General features: G+C 41.4%; 1 protein-coding gene across 4 annotated transcripts in view; it reads right to left on the reverse strand.

Annotated features, from left to right (window-relative positions):
* The window catches only part of ARHGAP42 (Rho GTPase activating protein 42), a 343,088-nt gene that overhangs the window by 274,561 nt on the left and 49,472 nt on the right, over positions 1-19,055 (reverse strand). Inside the window, exon 1 of one of the 4 annotated variants that reach the window (XM_081545990.1) lies at positions 10,835-11,090. The exons of the other annotated variants lie outside the window; for them this stretch is intronic. Coding sequence (XP_081402116.1) covers positions 10,835-10,844 — 10 coding nt within the window. The 5' untranslated portion in view covers positions 10,845-11,090. Of the gene's footprint in view, positions 1-10,834; positions 11,091-19,055 lie in introns of those variants that run through there. 4 annotated transcript variants of the gene reach the window in all.

The raw sequence follows: 19,055 nt of genomic DNA on the forward strand, positions 1-19,055 counted from the left end.
CATATGTGACCCTGCAAAAATGTTCTAAGTTCAATTTAACGGAGTGGTGAGCTTAAAATGAGGTCTAGCATTCTAATGTGGCTGGCTGTGTTTATCATGAGCACATATTTGGGTTTTCACTATTCTATTTTTTTCTATTTTCTTTGGACAAACAAAAGTGCATTATATCATGTAATATCATGACTACACACGAACAATATAGTATGGCAAAATCATTTTTTCACATAGCAACAAGGCTAACATCCTCTTGAAGACTGGAAACATTTTATAATGAATAGTAATTGAATGCCGAATACATAAGCCTCTGTCTTGGACAAGATGTGGAAGTATGCTGGCATCTTGCCTTGTTCTTCCAAAAAGAACAGAAAAAAATAACACTGCAAAACACAGTTGAGCCTGGGCTGCCAGGGAAGTAAGGGCACCAAGATCATCATCTCCATTTACACTGTGTTTTTACACAGTGTTTTTTGTAAGTTGTTTTCAATAAACTTGCTATCCCACATGTTTACAGACTTCATTTTTCTGCTATTCTACCCCATTTTGAAATATTAAAGCAATGTCTCAGAATATTTAGGAAAACTTACGTTTTAACAGGGTAGTTTTCATTTTGCACCTTTGAGCCCATCCACCTTTGAGAAAATTTTGTTGGGATACATTATTTTATTACTTTTTTGTTCTACTTTAAGTTTCAAATATTCTGCTTTTAATTAAATGGCTTATTATAATCATCTCACTATCTTAAAGTCAGAAAAAAAAACTTTTTTTAACCAGATCATGTGCAGTTTTCTTATCATTTTCTCACTTGAAAAAACAATTTCTTGTTCTTATGGATCTTACTGCATCTCCAAGTAACAAGTTTAACTGTTGGTGTATCATATATTTACATGGAATGGTCATTATAAAAATGCTTTAAGTAGCTTTGAAGAAGATACTTTAAATATATGATGTCTACTGTTTTAAGGGTGACTGATTATACTCATCAAAAAACCTGAAAATAAATGTCAATCTCTTATTTCAAAACCTAAAACTCATTCAGCTAAATACCACGCTATGAGTTTCCAACATGCATGCACAATGATTGGTACACGGTCAGTAACTGCCTGCTGTGACTCTGAACAGCTAAGACTTTTATTTAGCAATCACAACCAAGGAATTCCAAGTGTGTCAACTTGTGCAACTCTGTCTGGCTTCAGAGCTTCCCACACCCTGGGAGACACATTGTCTCTAATTATTTTATTGCTGCAAATAAAGAGACTTTTTATAGAAGCAATACACATAATTTATGCCAGGCTCTTATCGGACAGTACACAGTCTACCCATTATGAGGCCATCTTTCAATTTAAAACTTAAAAACGTGTATGTGTGATCCCATTGCTGATTCATGTATGTATGGCAAAAATCACTGCAATATCGTAAAGTAATTAGCCTCCAATTAAAATAAATTTAAAAAATAAATAAAGTGAGTTCCAACAATAAAAAGAAAAGAAAAAAAAAATCATGTATGTCGCTTTCGAGTCTTTTAACCTGGCATGTTTTATCTACTTCAAAATTTATTAGTTTCTCAGCTACTAAATTTTAAAGTGCTATAATTTTTATTTACTGTAGTTTATACATTCTAAAATGCTAAATTGTAAGCCCCCTACCCAATTTTAGAGATAAATAAAAACTACAACTTTGGCTCCCTGAGTCCCAGTGTATCTTTATATTTTATATTTCACCCAGTAACACTGAACAAGACATCTTCGGCAGCATTTGACACTGTCAAGGAAAGCATTACCCCCAACCTCAAGGAGCTAATCATCCACAGAAACAGCCAGCACACAGCGTACTGCCGCCAGGGCCTTGTTCGAACTCTGAACACTACAAAAACCTAACACCAGCAAAAGCCTGTGTCAGAAATATTGGATCTCAGTTGTCCCCACCCATTATGAGAGTGGGAAATAAGAAATCAGCTCTCTCTAGCTTAGCTTCTCATTTCTTTGACATATAAAAGGCCTGAAGCCTTGAAGCCACCCCGTCCCTTGGGCTTGTTTCTGGGCTCCAAGCCTAAAATAAGAGCTGAAGGGAGCTTCCAGCAGCTGTGTGCTCGTGGAAGCCACCGGAGACCACCAGAAATACTGTAACCGTGGGACTGTGGGCTCCATTTCAACAAGGGCTCTGCACAGTGAACAAGACAGGGACGCACTGGAAACTCCCTCTGTATTTTCAGGAAGAAAATTCATGAAAGAGATAAAAACCAAGAAATGGAATTGTGTATATACTGTTTCTGTTTGTTCCACATGCTCGTGAACTTAGCTTTTTCAGTGTAAAATGTTCAGTACATTCTAAGACTCACATTCAGTTCCAATGCAGTGCAGTTTAGGAGCCAACACATTGTGATTCAAGGTCTCTGACAGTCATGAGGTCAAGTCTGTGCATTAGTCACTTTAAGGCTAGGGCACAGCTAAGTATTGTCTTTAGCGGACTAATTTAGTAACGAGCTACTTCAGAACAGTGAAAGGTATAAACTAAATTTCTCTCTGAGAACCCCTAGAAATTATGCCCTTTAGTGACTAGTATCTGCTAGTATAGTAACACTGTCAAGTTACACTGAATATCAGACTAACTACATATCAAACTTACTAGCTCATTTCAGTGAAATTAAATGGTGGATTTCTTCCATCTCAACGACTCAAACCAAGAGAGTAAAGAAGTATGGACCAAGCAGCAATGTACCTTTACTAAATTGGAAACCTGATAAATAATCAGGTTTCATTAATTCATAAAAACATCAATTAAATCTAAATGGTAGTTTCTAAAAGGCTTGAGAGATTTTCCAACTAAATCCCTTGACAGATTTCCCACAAACAAATCTTTATGCTATGAACTTGCGCCTTAGAGAAACTGTCTGCTTAAGCAAAGGTAAAATTTAACCCTGCATCAGTTGCAATGGAAATGAATCCTCAGTTAAAAACAAGTTAATGAGTTTCTTATTGAAAATGTTATGATGCAATAGATGAAAAAAATAACAAAGTGGTTCTTTTTATCAAAATTTTCCCACATAAGTTCATTCAGTCAATTCAAAGGTATGTATTAACATCCTTTGTGAAACTTCTAAGCCACTTGTTCTACCTTTGTAGAACTATTCTAACTTTGTAGAATCTAACTTCCTATCATCCAGACCCACTGGTAAGAAAGAACTGAAGTGATCTGGAATGTCAAACTGCTCCATGACTACTAGAGGTAGGTGGAGAACAAGCTTTGCAGGACTACAGACACTGAAGCAACTACTTTCATCAACCCCAAACAATTAGCTGTGAGGGGAGTTTGTCAGCTAAATTGAGAATCACCTTCAAATTCTAAAGGCAGTGCGAGATGAATAATAACAGTATACCAGCTAGCTAAAAATCACTAAAATGAGAATCGCTGAGGGTCACTCAGTCATGTCCGACTCTTTGTGACCCCATGGACTATACGGCCCATGGAATTCTCCAGGCCAGAATACTAAAGTGGGTAGCCTTTCCCTTCTCCATGGGATCTTCCCAACCCAGGGATGAAACCCAGGTCTCCCGCATGGCAGGCAGATTCTTTACCAGCTGAGCCACCAGGGAAGCCTCAAATGAGAATTTCAGTAAGTTCGATTCAGTTGATCAGTTGTGTCCGACTCTTTGTGACCCCATGGAATGCAGCACACCAGGCCTCCCTGTCCATCACCAACTCCCGGAGCTTACTCAAACTCATGTCCATTGAGTCGATGATGCCATCCAACCATCTCATCCTCTGTCGTCCCCTTCTCCTCCTGCCTTCAATCTTTCCCAGCATCAGGGTCTTTTCAAGGAATCAGTTCTTCACATCAGGTGGCCAAAGTATTCGACATTCAGCTTCAGCATAAGTCCTTCCAGTGAATATTCAAGGCTGATTTCCTTTAGGATGGACTAGTTGGATCTCCTTGCAGTCCAAGGGACTCTCAAGAGTCTTCTCCAACACAACAGTTCAAAAGCATCAAGACTTTGGCACTTAGCTTTATAGTCCAACTCTCACATCCATACATGACTACTGGAAAAACCATAGCTTTGACTAGACAGACATTTGTAGACAAAGTAGTGTCTCTGCTTTTTAATATGCTATCTAGGTTGGTCATAGCTTTTCTTCCAAGGGGCGAGCATCTTTTAATTTCATGGCTGCAGTCACCATCTGCAGTGGTTTTGGAGCCCAAGAAAATAAAGTCTGTCACTGTTTCCATTGTTTCCCCATCTATTTGCCATGAAGTGATGGAACAGAATGCCATGATCTTAGTTTTTTGAACGTTGAGTTTTAAGCCAGCTTTGTCACTCTCCTCTTTCAATTACTGTGGGATTCTTGCCCACAGTTACAGATAAAATGGTCATCTGAGTTAAATTTGCCCATCCCAGTTGATTTTAGTTCACTGATTCCTAAAACGTCAATGTTCACTCTTGCCATCTCCTGTTTGACCACTTCTAATTTGCCTTGATTCATTGACCTAACATTCCAGGTTCCTATGCAGTGTTGCTCTTTACTTCCATCACCTGTCACATCCACAACTTGGCAATGTTTTCACTTTGGCTCCATCTCTTCATCCTTTCTGAAGTTATTTCTCCACTCTTCTCCAGTAGCATATTGGGGACCTACCGCCCTGGGGAGTTCATCTTTCAGTGTTGTTATCTTTTGCCTTTTCATAATGTTCATGGGGTTCTCAAGGCAGGAATACTGAAGCGGTTTGCCATTCCCTTCTCCAGTGGACCACGTTTTGTCAGAACTCTCCACCATGACCCGTCCGTTTTGGATCGGGTCATATGAGCATGGCTCATAGTTTGACTGGAGAAGGAAATGACAACCCACTCCAGTATTCTTGCCTGGAGAATCCCAGGGACGGCGGAGCCTGGCGGACTGCCGTCTATGGGGTCACACAGAGTCGGACACGACTGAAGTGACTTAGCAGTAGCAGTAGCATAGTTTGACTGAGTTAGACAAGGCCGTGGTCCATGTGACCAGTTTGATTAGTTTTCAGTAATTTTGCTTTTCATTCTGTCTGCCCTCTGATGGACAAGGATAAGAGGGTTATGGAAGCTTCCTCATGGGAGAGACTGACTGTGGGGGAAACCAGGTCTTGCACCAATGGGTGGGCCATGCTCAGTAAATCTTTAATTCAATTTTCTGTTGATGGGCGGGGCTGTGTTCCCTCCCTGTTGTTTGACCTGAGACCAAACTATGGTGGAGGTAATGAAGATAACGGCAACCTCCTTCAGAAGGTCCCGTGCGGGCACTGCTGCACTCAGTGTCCCGACCCTGCAGCAGCCCACTGCCGACCCATGCCTCCACCAGAGACTCCTGGACACTCACGGGCAGGTCTGGCTCAGTCTCTGGGGGGGTCCCTGCTCCTTTCTCCTGGGTCCTGGTGCATACAAGGTTTTGTTTGTGCCCTCCAAGAGTCTGTTTCCCCAGTCCTGTGGAAGTTCTGTAATCAAACCCCACTGGCCTCCAAAGTCAAATTCCCTGGGGGTTCTCAGTTCTTTTGTCAGATCCCCAGGTTGGGAAATCTGTTGTGGGTCCTAGAACTTTCTTAACAGTGTGAGAATTTCATTGGTATAATTGTTCTGCAATTTGTGGATCATCTGCTTGGTGGCTCTATGGTGGGGTTAATGGCAACCTCCTCCAACAGGACTTATGCCACAGGTTATGTGACCCAGGTCTGCTGCACCCAGAGCCCCTGCCCCTGCGGCAGGCCACTGCTGACCCATACCTTCACCTTAAATGTTTTTCTCTCAAGTTAAGAATAAATTGGTTCTTAAATTATCTAAACAAAGCCTCCCTCCCTCCCTCACCACTTTCAAATATCACCGTCTCAGTAAGGCCTTCCCCTGTAACGATACATACCTATAGATACCCAAACAGAATGCCAACAGGACTGTGTGCACACGCATGCATACACACACCTACAATAACCTCCCCAATTGACTTCTCTCAGGAGCATTTTCACAATCTGAACTACGACATATTTCTTCGGTTTTACAATTGTTTTCAACTGAGATAGCACTGGTTTAAAACACTGGTTTCTTGTATACATTTCAACTTCTATATATATTACAATGCACTCCCCATGCAAAATTTAGTTTCCATCCATCACCATACACAACTGACCTCTTCTACACATTTCACCCTCCCCCCACCTCCAATTCCTTCTGGTTGTGGTTGCTATATAGTTGCTAAGCCGTGTCTGACTTTGCACAAACCCATGGACTGTAGTCCACAAGGCTCCTCCGTCCATGGGATCTCCCAGGCAAAATAATAGAGTGGGTTGCCATTTCCTTCTTCAGGGGATCTTCCCAACAATAAAAAAGGCAGTATGCCAAGGAACTGATGCCTTTGAACTGTGGTGCTGGAGAAGACTCTTGAGAGTTCCTGGGACTGCAAGGAGATCCAACCAGTCCATCCTAAAGGAAATCAACCCTGAATATTCACTAGAAGGACTGATGTTGAAGCTGAAGCTCCAATACTTTGGACATCTGATGCAAAGAGCCAACTCATTGGAGGAGACCCTGATGCTGGGAAAGGTTGAAGGCAGGCGGAGAAGGGGATGACAGAGGATGAGATGGTTGGATGGCATCACCGACTCAATGGACATGAGTTTGAGCAATCTCCGGAAGTTGGTGATGGACAGGGAGGCCTGGCGTGCTACAGTCCATGGGATCACAAAGAGTCAGACATGACTGAGAGACTGAACAACAACAACAACCCAACTGCATCTGGCTATTTTTGAGAACTGTCACTTTCCACCCTCTGCTGCCTCTGCCAGAGTTGTCACCCAGTGCCCCTGTGCCACTGTTTGCACTTCCAGAATCACTGGAGCCTTTGCTGCTGACAGTGTTGCTACTGTCACTAGCATTAATGCCGGGGCAACAAAATGGGCAGGCACCTCCACCATGTCCAGGGTTGCCTGGGTCACAGGCTCTGCTGCCATGGGCAGGGGCAGCCAGTGTTGTGGCTGTCTCTGCTGCACACAGGGTTTGGGGACTCAGAGACACTGGTGCTGCAGGCAGGGGGACTGAATTTAGTAGGTACCTCCATGGCTGGAAAAGATCAGTTTTCATTCCAATCCCAAAGAATGTTCAAACTACGGCACAATTACACTCATCTCACACGCTAGCAAAGTAATGCTCAAAATTCTCCAAGCCAGGCTTCAACAGTATGTGAACCGTGAACTTCCAGATATTCAAGCTGGATTTAGAGAAGGCAGAAGAACCAGAGATCAAATTGCCAACATCTGTTGGATCATAGAAAAAGCAAGAGAGTTCCAGAAAAACACCTACTTCTGCTTTACTGACTATGCCAAAGCCTTTGTGTGGATCACAACAAATTGCGGAAATTTCTTAAAGAGATGGGAATACCAGATCACCTGACCTGACTACTGAAAAATTTGCATGCAGGTCAAGAAGCAACAATTAGAATCAGACATGGAACTACAGACCGGTTCCAAATCAGGAAAGGGGTACTTCCAGGCTGCATATTGTCACCCTGCTTATTTAACTTCTATTCTGAGTACATCATGTGAAATGCCAGGCTGGATGAAGCACAAGCGGGAATCAAGACTGCTGGGAGAAATATTAACAACCTCAGATATGCAGATGATACCACCCTTATGGCAGAAAGTGAAGAGGAACTAAAAGGCCTCTTGATGAAAGGGAAAGAGGAGAGTGAAAAGCCTGGCTTAAAACTCAACATTCAGAAAACTAAGATCATGTCATCTGGTCCAATCACTTCATGGCAAATAGATGGGAAAACAATGGAAACAGTGACAGATTTTGAGGGGGCTCCAAAATAACTGCAGATGGTGACGGCAGCCATGAAATTAAAAGACGCTTGCTCTTTGGAAGAAAAGCTATGACCAACCTAGAGAGCATATTAAAAAGCAGAGACTTGACTTTGTCAACAAAGCTCTGCCTAGTCAAAGCTAAGGTTTTTCCAGTAGTCATGTATGGATGTGAGAGTTGGACCATAAAGAAAGCTGAGCACCAAAGAACTGATGCTTTTGAACTGTTGTGTTGGAGAAGACTCTTGAGAGTCTCTTGGAAAGCAAGGAGAGCCAACCAGTCCATCCTAAAGAAAATCAGTCCTGAATGTTCATTGGAAGGACTGATGCTGAAGCGGATGCTTCAATACTTTGGCCACCTAATGCAGAGAGGCGACTCATTAGAAAAGACCTTAATGCTGGGAAAGATTGAAGGCAGGAGGAGAAGGGGACGACAGAGGATGAGATGGTTGGATGGCATCATCGACTCAATGGACATGAGTTTGAGTAAGCTCCGGGAGTTGGTGATGGACAGGGAGGCCTGGCATGCTGCAGCCCGTAGGGTCGCAAAGAGTCAGACATGACTGAGGAACTGAACTGAACTGATGGTTGCAGAGATTGGATCACAGGTCAGCATGCCACCTGGTTCCCTGTGGCCATGGATACCCCTTCAGCCAGTAACCTAGAGCTGTCCACACCACCTTGCAGCTGCTACCAGTGAAGTTCTCTACAGCTCTGGGCTCAGCCAGCCTGGCCATGCTCATAGGTACCACCTCCTCTGGTCTTCCAGTCTACCCACCTTTACTTGGGTGGTATGTTGGACAGAGGAATCTTTGTTGATGTATGGATGTTTTGTTGGTTATAGATTGAAGATCAGAGACAGTGAAGGCATCCCACATTGCCATGATGCTGACCTGATCAATATATTTCGTTCATTAATTTCCCTCCCCTAGTTAGAATATAATTTCTATGAAAGTATTTTTGTTCACTGTTCAACAAACAGATCTGGGCCTGATACACGAAAGATATTTAGTTTTGCATGAAGAGTTGAAAGAATAAAAAAGCATGTAGTAAAAACCTCTAATAGTGCCCATTTAAAAATAGGATGTGTGTATCGTGTAGTGGAATAATACAGGATAAGCATAACACTTCATTAGGAAAAAAAAAGTATTATGAAAGAAAGCTACTAAAAAAAAAAAACACTCAAAAGAAAGTGTAGCTTGTGATAGGTGGAATGGAGCTATTTAATGATCAGTCATGTAGGGGAAGAGTACTAAGTGTTTAGAATGAGTTGTTTCTTCTTAGAAGTAATATTGTAGGAATATATGGAAAGCAACATTCTGGAACTAAAACTTAGCCAATAGAAACAATTACACTTTTTAACACACTTGAAAAGAAGTGTTTCCCAGTTACATATCCCACTATTAAGGAATCTTCTTTAAAGCTACTGTGAATCAAGTATTTAAAGACTAAAATTTTCAGTTTCTTTCCTGCAAGTATGGAATAGAACTTAGCCATGGATAAAGGAGATAGTGAGCAATTGACCAAAAAAATGAACATGGCCTGAACTCAAATTTCCTTCAGTTACCAAGTGGTTTCTGAGATGAAATAGGCCATCCTCAATCAATTGCACCTTTTTTTACATCATAAAGTTACCACTTGTTACATGAAAAATCTTTTATTTAGTCTTTCTCCCTCACAGTAAAGATTTTAAACATGTCTGATGTCTAGGTCAGTGCTCAGTTTTAATTCCAATTCTTTAATGCTCCTGCACAATCTACTAGTACCCTTGTTCACAACGACTGGTAAAAAATCTTTATTTATCTAAATAAATTACTATGTTTAAGTGTTCCAAAAACCTTACCAATTTGATGAGAATGATTTTTTGAAAACCCCCAAATCAGTCAGCTTAAATTTGATTTATATTTATCATGTGGTTATACATAGTTCTAAAGGGAATTAACTCAAAGTTAAAGATTTAGAACTAAAATGCTCATCTAATATAATAAACACTTACACCTCATAAAACTTAAAAATATGTAGACTTTGGATTATTACTCACACATAACTGGACAGAGTGTCAGATGTCAAGGGTTGCAGTCCCAGTTCCACAGTATTGACCACATGGCCCCGAATGACAAGCTACTATGTGCTTACTTCTCTGGGCCTGAGGGCATGAAGTAAGTGCTCACTAATTCAACCAAGAAGGCTTTCTAATTGCTAGGATATGTTGTTTGAAATTATTTAGCACTTTTCTTCCAAAGGAACCTCAAAGCACTTCAAACATATTAGCATCACCAACCACAGGTCACACGCCTGAAACCGCAGCTAGTCAGAGCACTGAAAAGTCGAGCCCCTGTTATCTTGAACTCCGGGCTCCTGCACTGCGTTCCTACAGGACAGTGAACTGCAAACTACAGTCACTGCAAGAGATGTCATGGCCATTTCAGTCCAGAGGCCAGCTTCCTGGCAAACTTTCAAAAGAAACGAAGGAAGACACTGGTTCAGGTTCAATAATGATAATCGGCTAACATGACAAACACAAAGGCCTACCTATTATGTTATACAAAAGATAAGATCCTCTCTCTCATCCAGGAGTAAATAGACTGGTAAAGAATGAACAGAGTAGTTTCATTTCTAGGATCCATGTGATGATAGTGATTGACTCACGGCGAGACAGAAGCACAAACAGACGGTTTGACGCATGAGTATGAGCTAGCTTGAGGGGGGAAGAGCGGCGAGGGGGTGGGGGAGACTAGCTATCATTTGTTTAGAATAGCTGCCCTTCACTTTCTGTTTACTGAGAAGATCACTAGGATTTTCTCTAAAGTTTATTTGTTTTTAAATCCCCCTCAAAAAAAAAAACAAAAAGTCTCAGATTAAAGCAGATCACCTGCTGAATTTCCTTGTCAAGCCGGGACACGCCAGAACTACACATGGCCCGTCACTAGCACAAATACAAAGTAATTCATGCTCTCAACTTGATTAAGGAAAATAATCACATTTTTCAGGTTAAGAGAAGTACTTCTCATACTAAGTCGTTTTTACCAAAATTCATCTCTAACTTTCACAATGGAACACCACAGAGGAAAAAGTCTTCCACAAGAGAAACCCGCTTTCCAGGCAGCATTTCGGGGACAAGTGTCCTCTAACCCTTTCATTCAGACGCAGAGCAGTTAACCGGCGTGGCCATCATCCAGACTCACAGTCACAGAACAAGGAAGCTCAGCCTTCCGTGTTCCTGCGTTTCGGCCGGGCCGCAGAGAGCAGCCAGGGGTGGCAGAAGGTCACTGACGCAGCGGACAGGCTGGAACAGGAAGCGCTCCACTGCGGAGCTTCCTGGGTCCCACACTCCTCTCCTCAGACGCGCTCAACCCTCACACCCCGCAGCAGCTTCCGAGGAAGCGTCTCATCTCACTAACTGCAAGAGTAAGGCTCCCTCTTTCCTCTCTTACAACCTGTACTCCACACAGCGGCCTGGTGCTGCTGCTGCTCAGTTGCTAAGTCATAGCCGACTCTTCCGCCACCCCCAGCATGCACTGCGGCCCAGAAGGCTCCTCGGTCCGTGGGGTTTCCCAGGCGAGCATACTGCAGTGGGCGGCCATTCAAACCCACGGGCTGAACCCGATTCTCCTGCCTTGGCAGGAGGATTCTCTACCCACGGAGACCCCAGGGAAGCCCCACGTGGCCTGTAGTCCATCAAATAAACCTGCCTGCTTTTCCACCTGAGCCCAGTGAGGTGAACCCGGGGCCTCACATCCTTGCTCTAGGAATAACTCACTTCATACAGAACCCTGACACCTCTTGTCTGCTTAGGACAGGTGAAATCAAGTATCATCACGAGTATTCCTTTTATGTGTATGTCTCTTAAACAATCAATTCCCCAAATTGGATTAGGGTTAGGGTCAGGGTTAGCCTTAGGGTCAGGGTCAGCGCTGGAGGACTCTCTCCTGGGGCAGCAAAGTCTGACACTGGACTACAGGACCGAGTTCTACAGGACCGGACCTAGTTCCACGACTGACTAGCTTTTTGTTACCCTGGGCAAAATACTTAGGCTTTCCTTTGCAGTCTCAATTTTCAATATATAATAAAACAATGCTATTGCTTACTTCAGAGTGTTAGTGTGAAGTTTAGAGATACTCAGTTTTTCAAACAAACATGTTTCTCTCCCCTCTATCACAAAAGAAGAAATAGAGTGCATCATATGAGAACTGAGGTGGAGGGTGGAATGGATTGTGACCAGCATAACCTGGTCATTTAGAAAGCTCTTATATTCATGATAAATGACACACAACAAGAGAATCTAAAGTATGTTTCAGCAACACGATTGCACTGTCAGCAGCAAAATTTCCAGAAATAATACAAAAAGGATGTACAGGCACACACACATACACACTAGCTTTAGTGAGTCCAAAATTAGAAAAAACAGACACTCGTCAACCTGTAGCCTTCAGGATCACACCAAGTAACTGAATTTTTTTTTTTTTTTAATTTTCTACACATACACAAAATGCCTTCACAGATATTCACTGCTCTAGGTAAAGCCTTCCCCACTAGTGTTGTAAGAAGCTGCAGCTGGACTCTGGGTCAGATGGCACTCGGCAACTTTGTGTGTGTTGGGGGCGGGGTATGTCAGGAATGAATGTGGTTATCAAGGCATTTCTAAGTACGGAACCCTTGGAACAACATTAGAGCCAGGGTCATGGGAAAAGAAGCTTTGCTCACCCTACTTCCTGGCAGCATTTTCAGTACACAAGCCATAAGCAACTCACGTTTACAAAATGGAACAGGAAAAGAGGGGCTTATTAGATGAAGGGGGGGCAGGGAGAATCCACGCCTGTGTGCACACAGATTATAAATTATGTACACTTTTAAAAAACTCCAGAAAGTTTAAAAGTCTTCCATATCATGCTTCATTGTGCAAAATATCCTTACCTCTTTAATAAACTGAATTAAATTAGAATATTTTTATTAGTGTCAATCACACAAATGAAACTCAATCAGGAAGAAAACAATCATGATATACCTATTTCACACTTCTGAAGAAAAAAATGTAGTTTGGAATTATTTTTAGGAGTTATAGAAAAAATTATTTCTCAGGACTTCAGAGTTTCAAACCTAGAGTTCTTCATGTTAAAACAAGATTGTTTAAGAAGCAGATGAATATATCCTGAAGTTGATGTAAAATTCAAGAGCATTTCATTTACCAAGGGTCAACAGCACCTCACTTTTTAATCACCTTGCAAAAATTCACAGACAAAGGATAGCCAGTTAACAAATCTCATATTATTGAACTAAAACTAGCTACCTCTTTTTTTAAAAATAAGAGTCTAAGACAATTCAACCTAAGGTGTGGGGGAGCCACAGCCAAATCTATGTATTTCTATTTTATGCTTCCTGGTTTTAATCCTGGAAATCTGGAGAATGATAAGCAGTTTTCAAAAACATGTGAAACTAGGTCTGGGCGCAACAAGCAACTTTTTTCTTAAATTCTGCAGTACATGCTTTCTTTATAACTATGGACTTGCCAAGGAGAGTGTGCTCCTGATTGCCATTATGCTTGAGTGTTATTAAACTAAACAGACAAAATATGAAGAACCGACCTTGGCATGGAACGCAACAGGCATAGTTTTATCTCCCCCTCTGCTTCTTCTTAAAAAGAAAACAAATATCCAAACTTGAAATATAAAAATACAGATTTCCACATGTTTGCTTTACTTGTAACATAGCATTTCCACTCCTTGGTAGTAGTAGCAGCAGCAGTAATTGTATAACATACTTTATCATTTTATATAGAAGAATATATTGTTTACCAACTTCTCACATATTACTCTTATGGATGAAAATCAAACCCTTTCCTTACACACTAATAAGGTAAGATGCCCACATGCAATGTTCTGATCAAACTGCAAAATGAGAAGGGGAAAAAAAAAATCCATTACAATTATTGAGCTACGCTTGTTTTATATCTTTAAGCTAATGTCAGATTCTTTACATGGCTACTATTTGAAACCTCAAACAAAGCCAGCATTTAGCTGTTAGATTCAGACTTCAGGATTTCCCTCACAGTGCAGTGAGGTTCCGAACATACTGCATCTCTGAATTATAAGCATCTAATATATCCTTGTTATTCCAGTGGTTTTCAGTCTTTCTACAGGTGAATGCCAGTCTACATTAAAGAAATCTCTTTCCCACTCACCCCCAATTATTAATATTCAAGATGACGAGAGAAAACACAGGAAAATAATTGCCTCTGAAGGGTTACAATTACAACCAAATCAATATTTAACAGCTATCAATTACAGACTACAACAATATCTCTACAACTAAACAGTTTCTCTAAGCACTTAAAATCCCTTCTTATAGCAAATATTCTCCTAACTCCCCATTAAGCTATCTAAGAACAATTCTAGTACAAAAATAGAGTCTTCTTTAACACCTAGCATCTGCCTACCATATGCAAGAAACTACAGAAAGGAGTCTACTATGATCTCTTTCTCACCTTATAAAGAGTTTATAATCTAATTAGAAAGAAATGGCCACAGGAGCACTTTCCGAGGAAGAAGGGACCTGATTGGGCAAAAAGTGAATGAATGAAACACTAATGTGAGGATCCAGACACCAGTGTCCACTACAGTGCTCGAGTATGATGCGTGCGTGCTCAGTTGCTTGAGTCATGTCTGACTCTTTGTGACCCCATGGACTGCAGCCCTCCAGGCTCCTCTGTCCATGGGATTTTCCCAGCAAGAATCCTGAAGTGGGTTGCCATGCCCTCCTCCAGGGATCTTCCTGACCCAGGGACCAAACCACAGTCTCCTGCATCTCCTGCATTCCAGGCGGATTCTCTACCTGCTGAGCCATCCAAGAAGCCCCTTTTATATCCTCACCCAGCAGGTTGGTCAATATAAGTCCAGGATCATTTAGTACCAATAATAAGCGTTTCAATAAAGATTAATTTGTCTTCTATAAGTTTTACAGAAAGTAGAGCTTATTCATTCAACAAAAAATGAAGCATCTATTCAAGGCAAGTCACTGGCCCAGATATAAAACGTAGTGATGAGAGTAAACAGTGAACAAAGCCAAGATCTGCCGAGATGTCTACGATTTGTGGAACAGGCCATCTAGAATAACTGTCAAGGGATTGAAGGTGAGGACACAACCATGTTCACCAATAGGGAAGTGCACAAACGTTTTAAAGAACAAGCTCACATTAGAATTAAAATGATACTTGAAACTCACATAGTGACAATAATGACAAAAGCAGTAACAGCAACAAAATGTAAGAATCCCAGGCCAAACTGTGCTGGAACCCTCATTCTATGTTCACGTCAACCCTACAAAAGCCTCCACGATAATCATCTTCATTTTGAAGACGCAAAAACTGACTCTGGTAGAGGTTAAAGGACTTGTCTCACTTGTGCCATGTGGATGGGGAGACAGAGGGTGCTCTTACGTGACCATAAGGCTCTTCTCATTTGTAACAAAATTAATGATTCTTTAATATCATCAAAAGCTAGTCCACATTCAAATTTCTCCAATTACCTCTAAGATTTGTTTTCTTACTTGTTTACAAATAAAGATCCTAGCAAAATCTATTCATTGCATTCACTTACAACTCTTAAACTTCTTAAATCCCTTTTAATATAGAATAGTTGCCTGTTTCTTTTTCCTTCTTGTTCCAAGCCACTAACTCTTGACTAAACTGATTCAGTCATTCTGTAGGATGTCCCAATTTCTGGATTTCACTGAGTGCTTCCTCTAAGGGTTATTGCTCCTCTATCCCTGGTATTTCCTGGAGTCAGGAAGCCACGCGTAAAGGCTTGATCAAATGTAGAAAGAAAACCAGAACAAGGGTGCTTCTCCTGCCCTTTTCTCTTTTTTAACAGAAAAAAAAAAAAAAGTTTACATATGCCAAACTGATGTGACATTTTTATTGCAAAAAGAAAAACTATTTAGATAATAACAAAAAAAAATCAAGATTCTTTTAGCAAAATTAATTTGTACTCTTCTGATCTTGTTATTGTTGTTTCATCACTAAATTGTGCCCAACTCTTTGCAACCCCATTTTCTGCAGCACACCAAGCTTCCCTGTCCGTCACCATCTCCATGAGTTTGCTCAAACTCATGTCCATTGAGTTGGTGATGCCATCCAACCATCTCATCCTCTGTCACCCCCTTCTCCTTTTGCCTTCAATCTTTCCCAGCATCGGGGTCTTTTCCAATGAGTCGGCTCTTTGTATCAGGTGGCCAAAGTATTTAAAATCACTGTTTCCTAAAAAAGGTGCTACAAGACTTCCTGCTGTTTGTTTTTTTGTTTCTATTTTAAATATTAACAGCTCAGTTTAGTTCAGTTGCTCAGTCATTTCCGCCTCTTTGTGACCCCATGGACTGCAGCATGCCAGGCCTCCCTGTCCATCACCAACTCCCGGAGTTTACCCAAACCCATGTCCATAGAGTCGGTGATGCCATCCAGCCATCTCATCCTCTGTCATCCCCTTCTCCTCCTGCCCCCAATCCTTCCAGCATCAGGGTCTTTTCAAATGAGTCAGCTCTTTGCATCAGGTGGCCAAAGTATTGGAGTTTCAGCTTCAACATCAGTCCTTCCAATGAACACCCAGGACTGATCTCCTTTAGGATGGACTGGTTGGATCTCCTTGCAGTCCAAGGGACTCTCAAGAGTCTTCTCCAACACCACAGTTCAAAAGCATCAATTCTTAGGCGCTCAGCTTTCTTCACCGTCCAACTCTCACATCCATACATGACTACCGGAAAAACCATAGCCTTGACTAGACGGACCTTTGTTGGCAAAGTAACGTCACTGCTTTTTAATATGTTGTCTAGGTTGGTCATAACTTTCCTTCCAAGGAGTAAGCGTCTTTTAACAGAGAGGGAAAAAGAAAAAGAGTTGTTAGAAAAAGCACACACTCAAAGATCTCTCCTTGGGTGTGACTCGGTCTCTACAGCCCACTCCCAGGCTGTCACATTTGATAGCAGCTCCACAGTGTGTCTACCAGTCATTATCTGTGTGCCCAGAGAGCCATGATTTCTCAACCCAGGTTTATTCCAGGAAGGCAGCTCAGGGGATTTCCAGCAAGTTTTCCCTCTCACTAGAGCCATCCTCAAGTGACAATCGGGAAGCCCTTGGTGCAGGTCCACAGAGTTGACTGTGGAAAATGGAGAAGAAGAATGAAAAGAGTTCACAAAGCTCCAATGAAAAAAGTTCACAAAGCTCCACAAGTCGAAAGTTCTCTAACCCTATTCCTAGCTCAAATCCACTGAGGCCTCAGCTTCCCACCACTCCCCCCCCCAAAAAAAATCAAACCTTGGGTTCAATACAATATGTCCTCTCCCATCACCTTCTCTAGAAGAGTCCCAGGAGAGGTAGTTGGCCATGACTTTAAAGAAAAACATGTCCCAACTCTGAAAACGAACTTTCCCTTTCTACCGTTTTCCTTTACTTTTTTGATTTCTGAGCACTGTATGAATGGTCTTTCCAAATTACCTGTGTAATCAAAGACTCAGTAGCATGCGAAACAGCACTGAAATGGCGTCAGTGAGATACTGTCCTATCACGCACCTCTCTTCACCCATTTCCGTCCTAAGTTCTCATTTCTAACTCGTAAGAGCCCCTGAAAGACCGGATTTCATACGGATTTCTCCCTGAATAAGCAATGACGTCAAGTGACTTTGCATTAGAGTCATTTTCGGCATTTTCTCTTCCAGAGTTTAGCAAGCCTCTTAGGAGGCCAGAGACAAAAACGGGATGGGGAGGGAGGTAGGAGGAGGGTTCAGGATGGGGAACACATGTAAACCCATGGCTGATTCATGTCAATGTATGGCAAAAACCACTACAATATTGTAAAGTAATTAGCCCCCAACTAAAATAAATAAATTTATATAAAAAAAAAAATGGGGGATTCCACTCCCAGAGAGAAACCAAAGCAGGAAGGGGCAGGAATTCATTTGATCTGGCACTGGCTTAGCATTAAACCCCAAACACATAAAATTGAAAGGAATCATTAAAACAAAAAATGTATTTACAAGAGAAAATCAAAGCAAGATGGGAAATTAGAGCTTGTTTTGGCAGACCTAACTCTTCACCTCACAGTGAGAAGCCCAAAGGGTTGGAAAGAAAATTTCATATCCGGTGGGTTTTTTGCTTTTTTTTTTAAGCTATTTCACACTGTCTTTAATGTGTATTTGTATTCCACTTCCCTCTCTTCCATCACTGTGAGCCAACTACCTCTTTATACTGAGGAACTGAACACGTTCAACTTTCTGTTTTCATAGCACACTGGACACCTCCAAAAATTAGAAAATGGATAACTTCAGTCTATTATGCTATAATGTCTTTCTGTAATGTGAATTAAGCCATTCACGATTAATAGATACGGCATGACATGAAAGTCACACTGGTTCAAATGTGATTTTTTTTTTCCCCCAACACATTGACATTTTAAAGACATCAGGGATAGGCCTTTTCACAACTAGAAGGTGTTTTTTTACCCATACGGAAAGACTTAAAAAGAAAAGCCAGAAATCCTGCAGAAGAACTTCCCTTCGGTGTAAGAAGTCGGGGATTTGGTTGATTCAGTATCTACTACACTTCCACAGCATTAAGTTATTTGGTGAAGCTGTACATGCAGACTCTGCGTGTTTACATTAAAAACAAAAATTAAGGAACTCAGTGCTATGGAGCAGATTTTCTGAAGAAAGCGAGAGGCAGATTTTAAGGTGCGTGGGATCTACTGGTGCTGGGCACAAATGCCAGTTTAATTCTGCTGGTATTTTTATCAGAACTGTTTGTTTTTCTTGATGCTCCAGTTAAAGTTGCAGACCATTTTAATTATGTGCCCTTAAACCCTATTTATTCCCAGTAAGTCCTGATACCTGCAGAGGTATGTGTGTGGGGGTGTATACAGTATCTCAATAGGATAAGAATATGTATTTTCAAAACTACAACATCTCACTATAGCAGAAACACCTGTATGTGAGAAAAAGCAAATTCATAAGATATTCAGGTTTCACAAATCCATCAAATCATGTAAAATCAAACTACCCTTTTGTACTGCACATTTGCTTGAGAACTGTTCAGTATGCTCTCTCTATATATAGTCTAAACACTTCTCAAAATTTTCTGAGCATTTGTATCCATTGTCAAACACAGATCCTGACTCCGTAGGTCTAGCACAGGCCCTGATGAGTTCAGTACATTAAACAGAAGCTACTGGGTTGATGGGGATGTTGCTGGCTCATGAACCACTGTTTG

This window comes from Giraffa tippelskirchi, chromosome 11 (genome assembly GCF_054371585.1).
Source record: "Giraffa tippelskirchi isolate mGirTip1 chromosome 11, T2T-mGirTip1v1.2.pri, whole genome shotgun sequence".
NCBI classification, from domain to species: domain Eukaryota; kingdom Metazoa; phylum Chordata; class Mammalia; order Artiodactyla; family Giraffidae; genus Giraffa; species Giraffa tippelskirchi.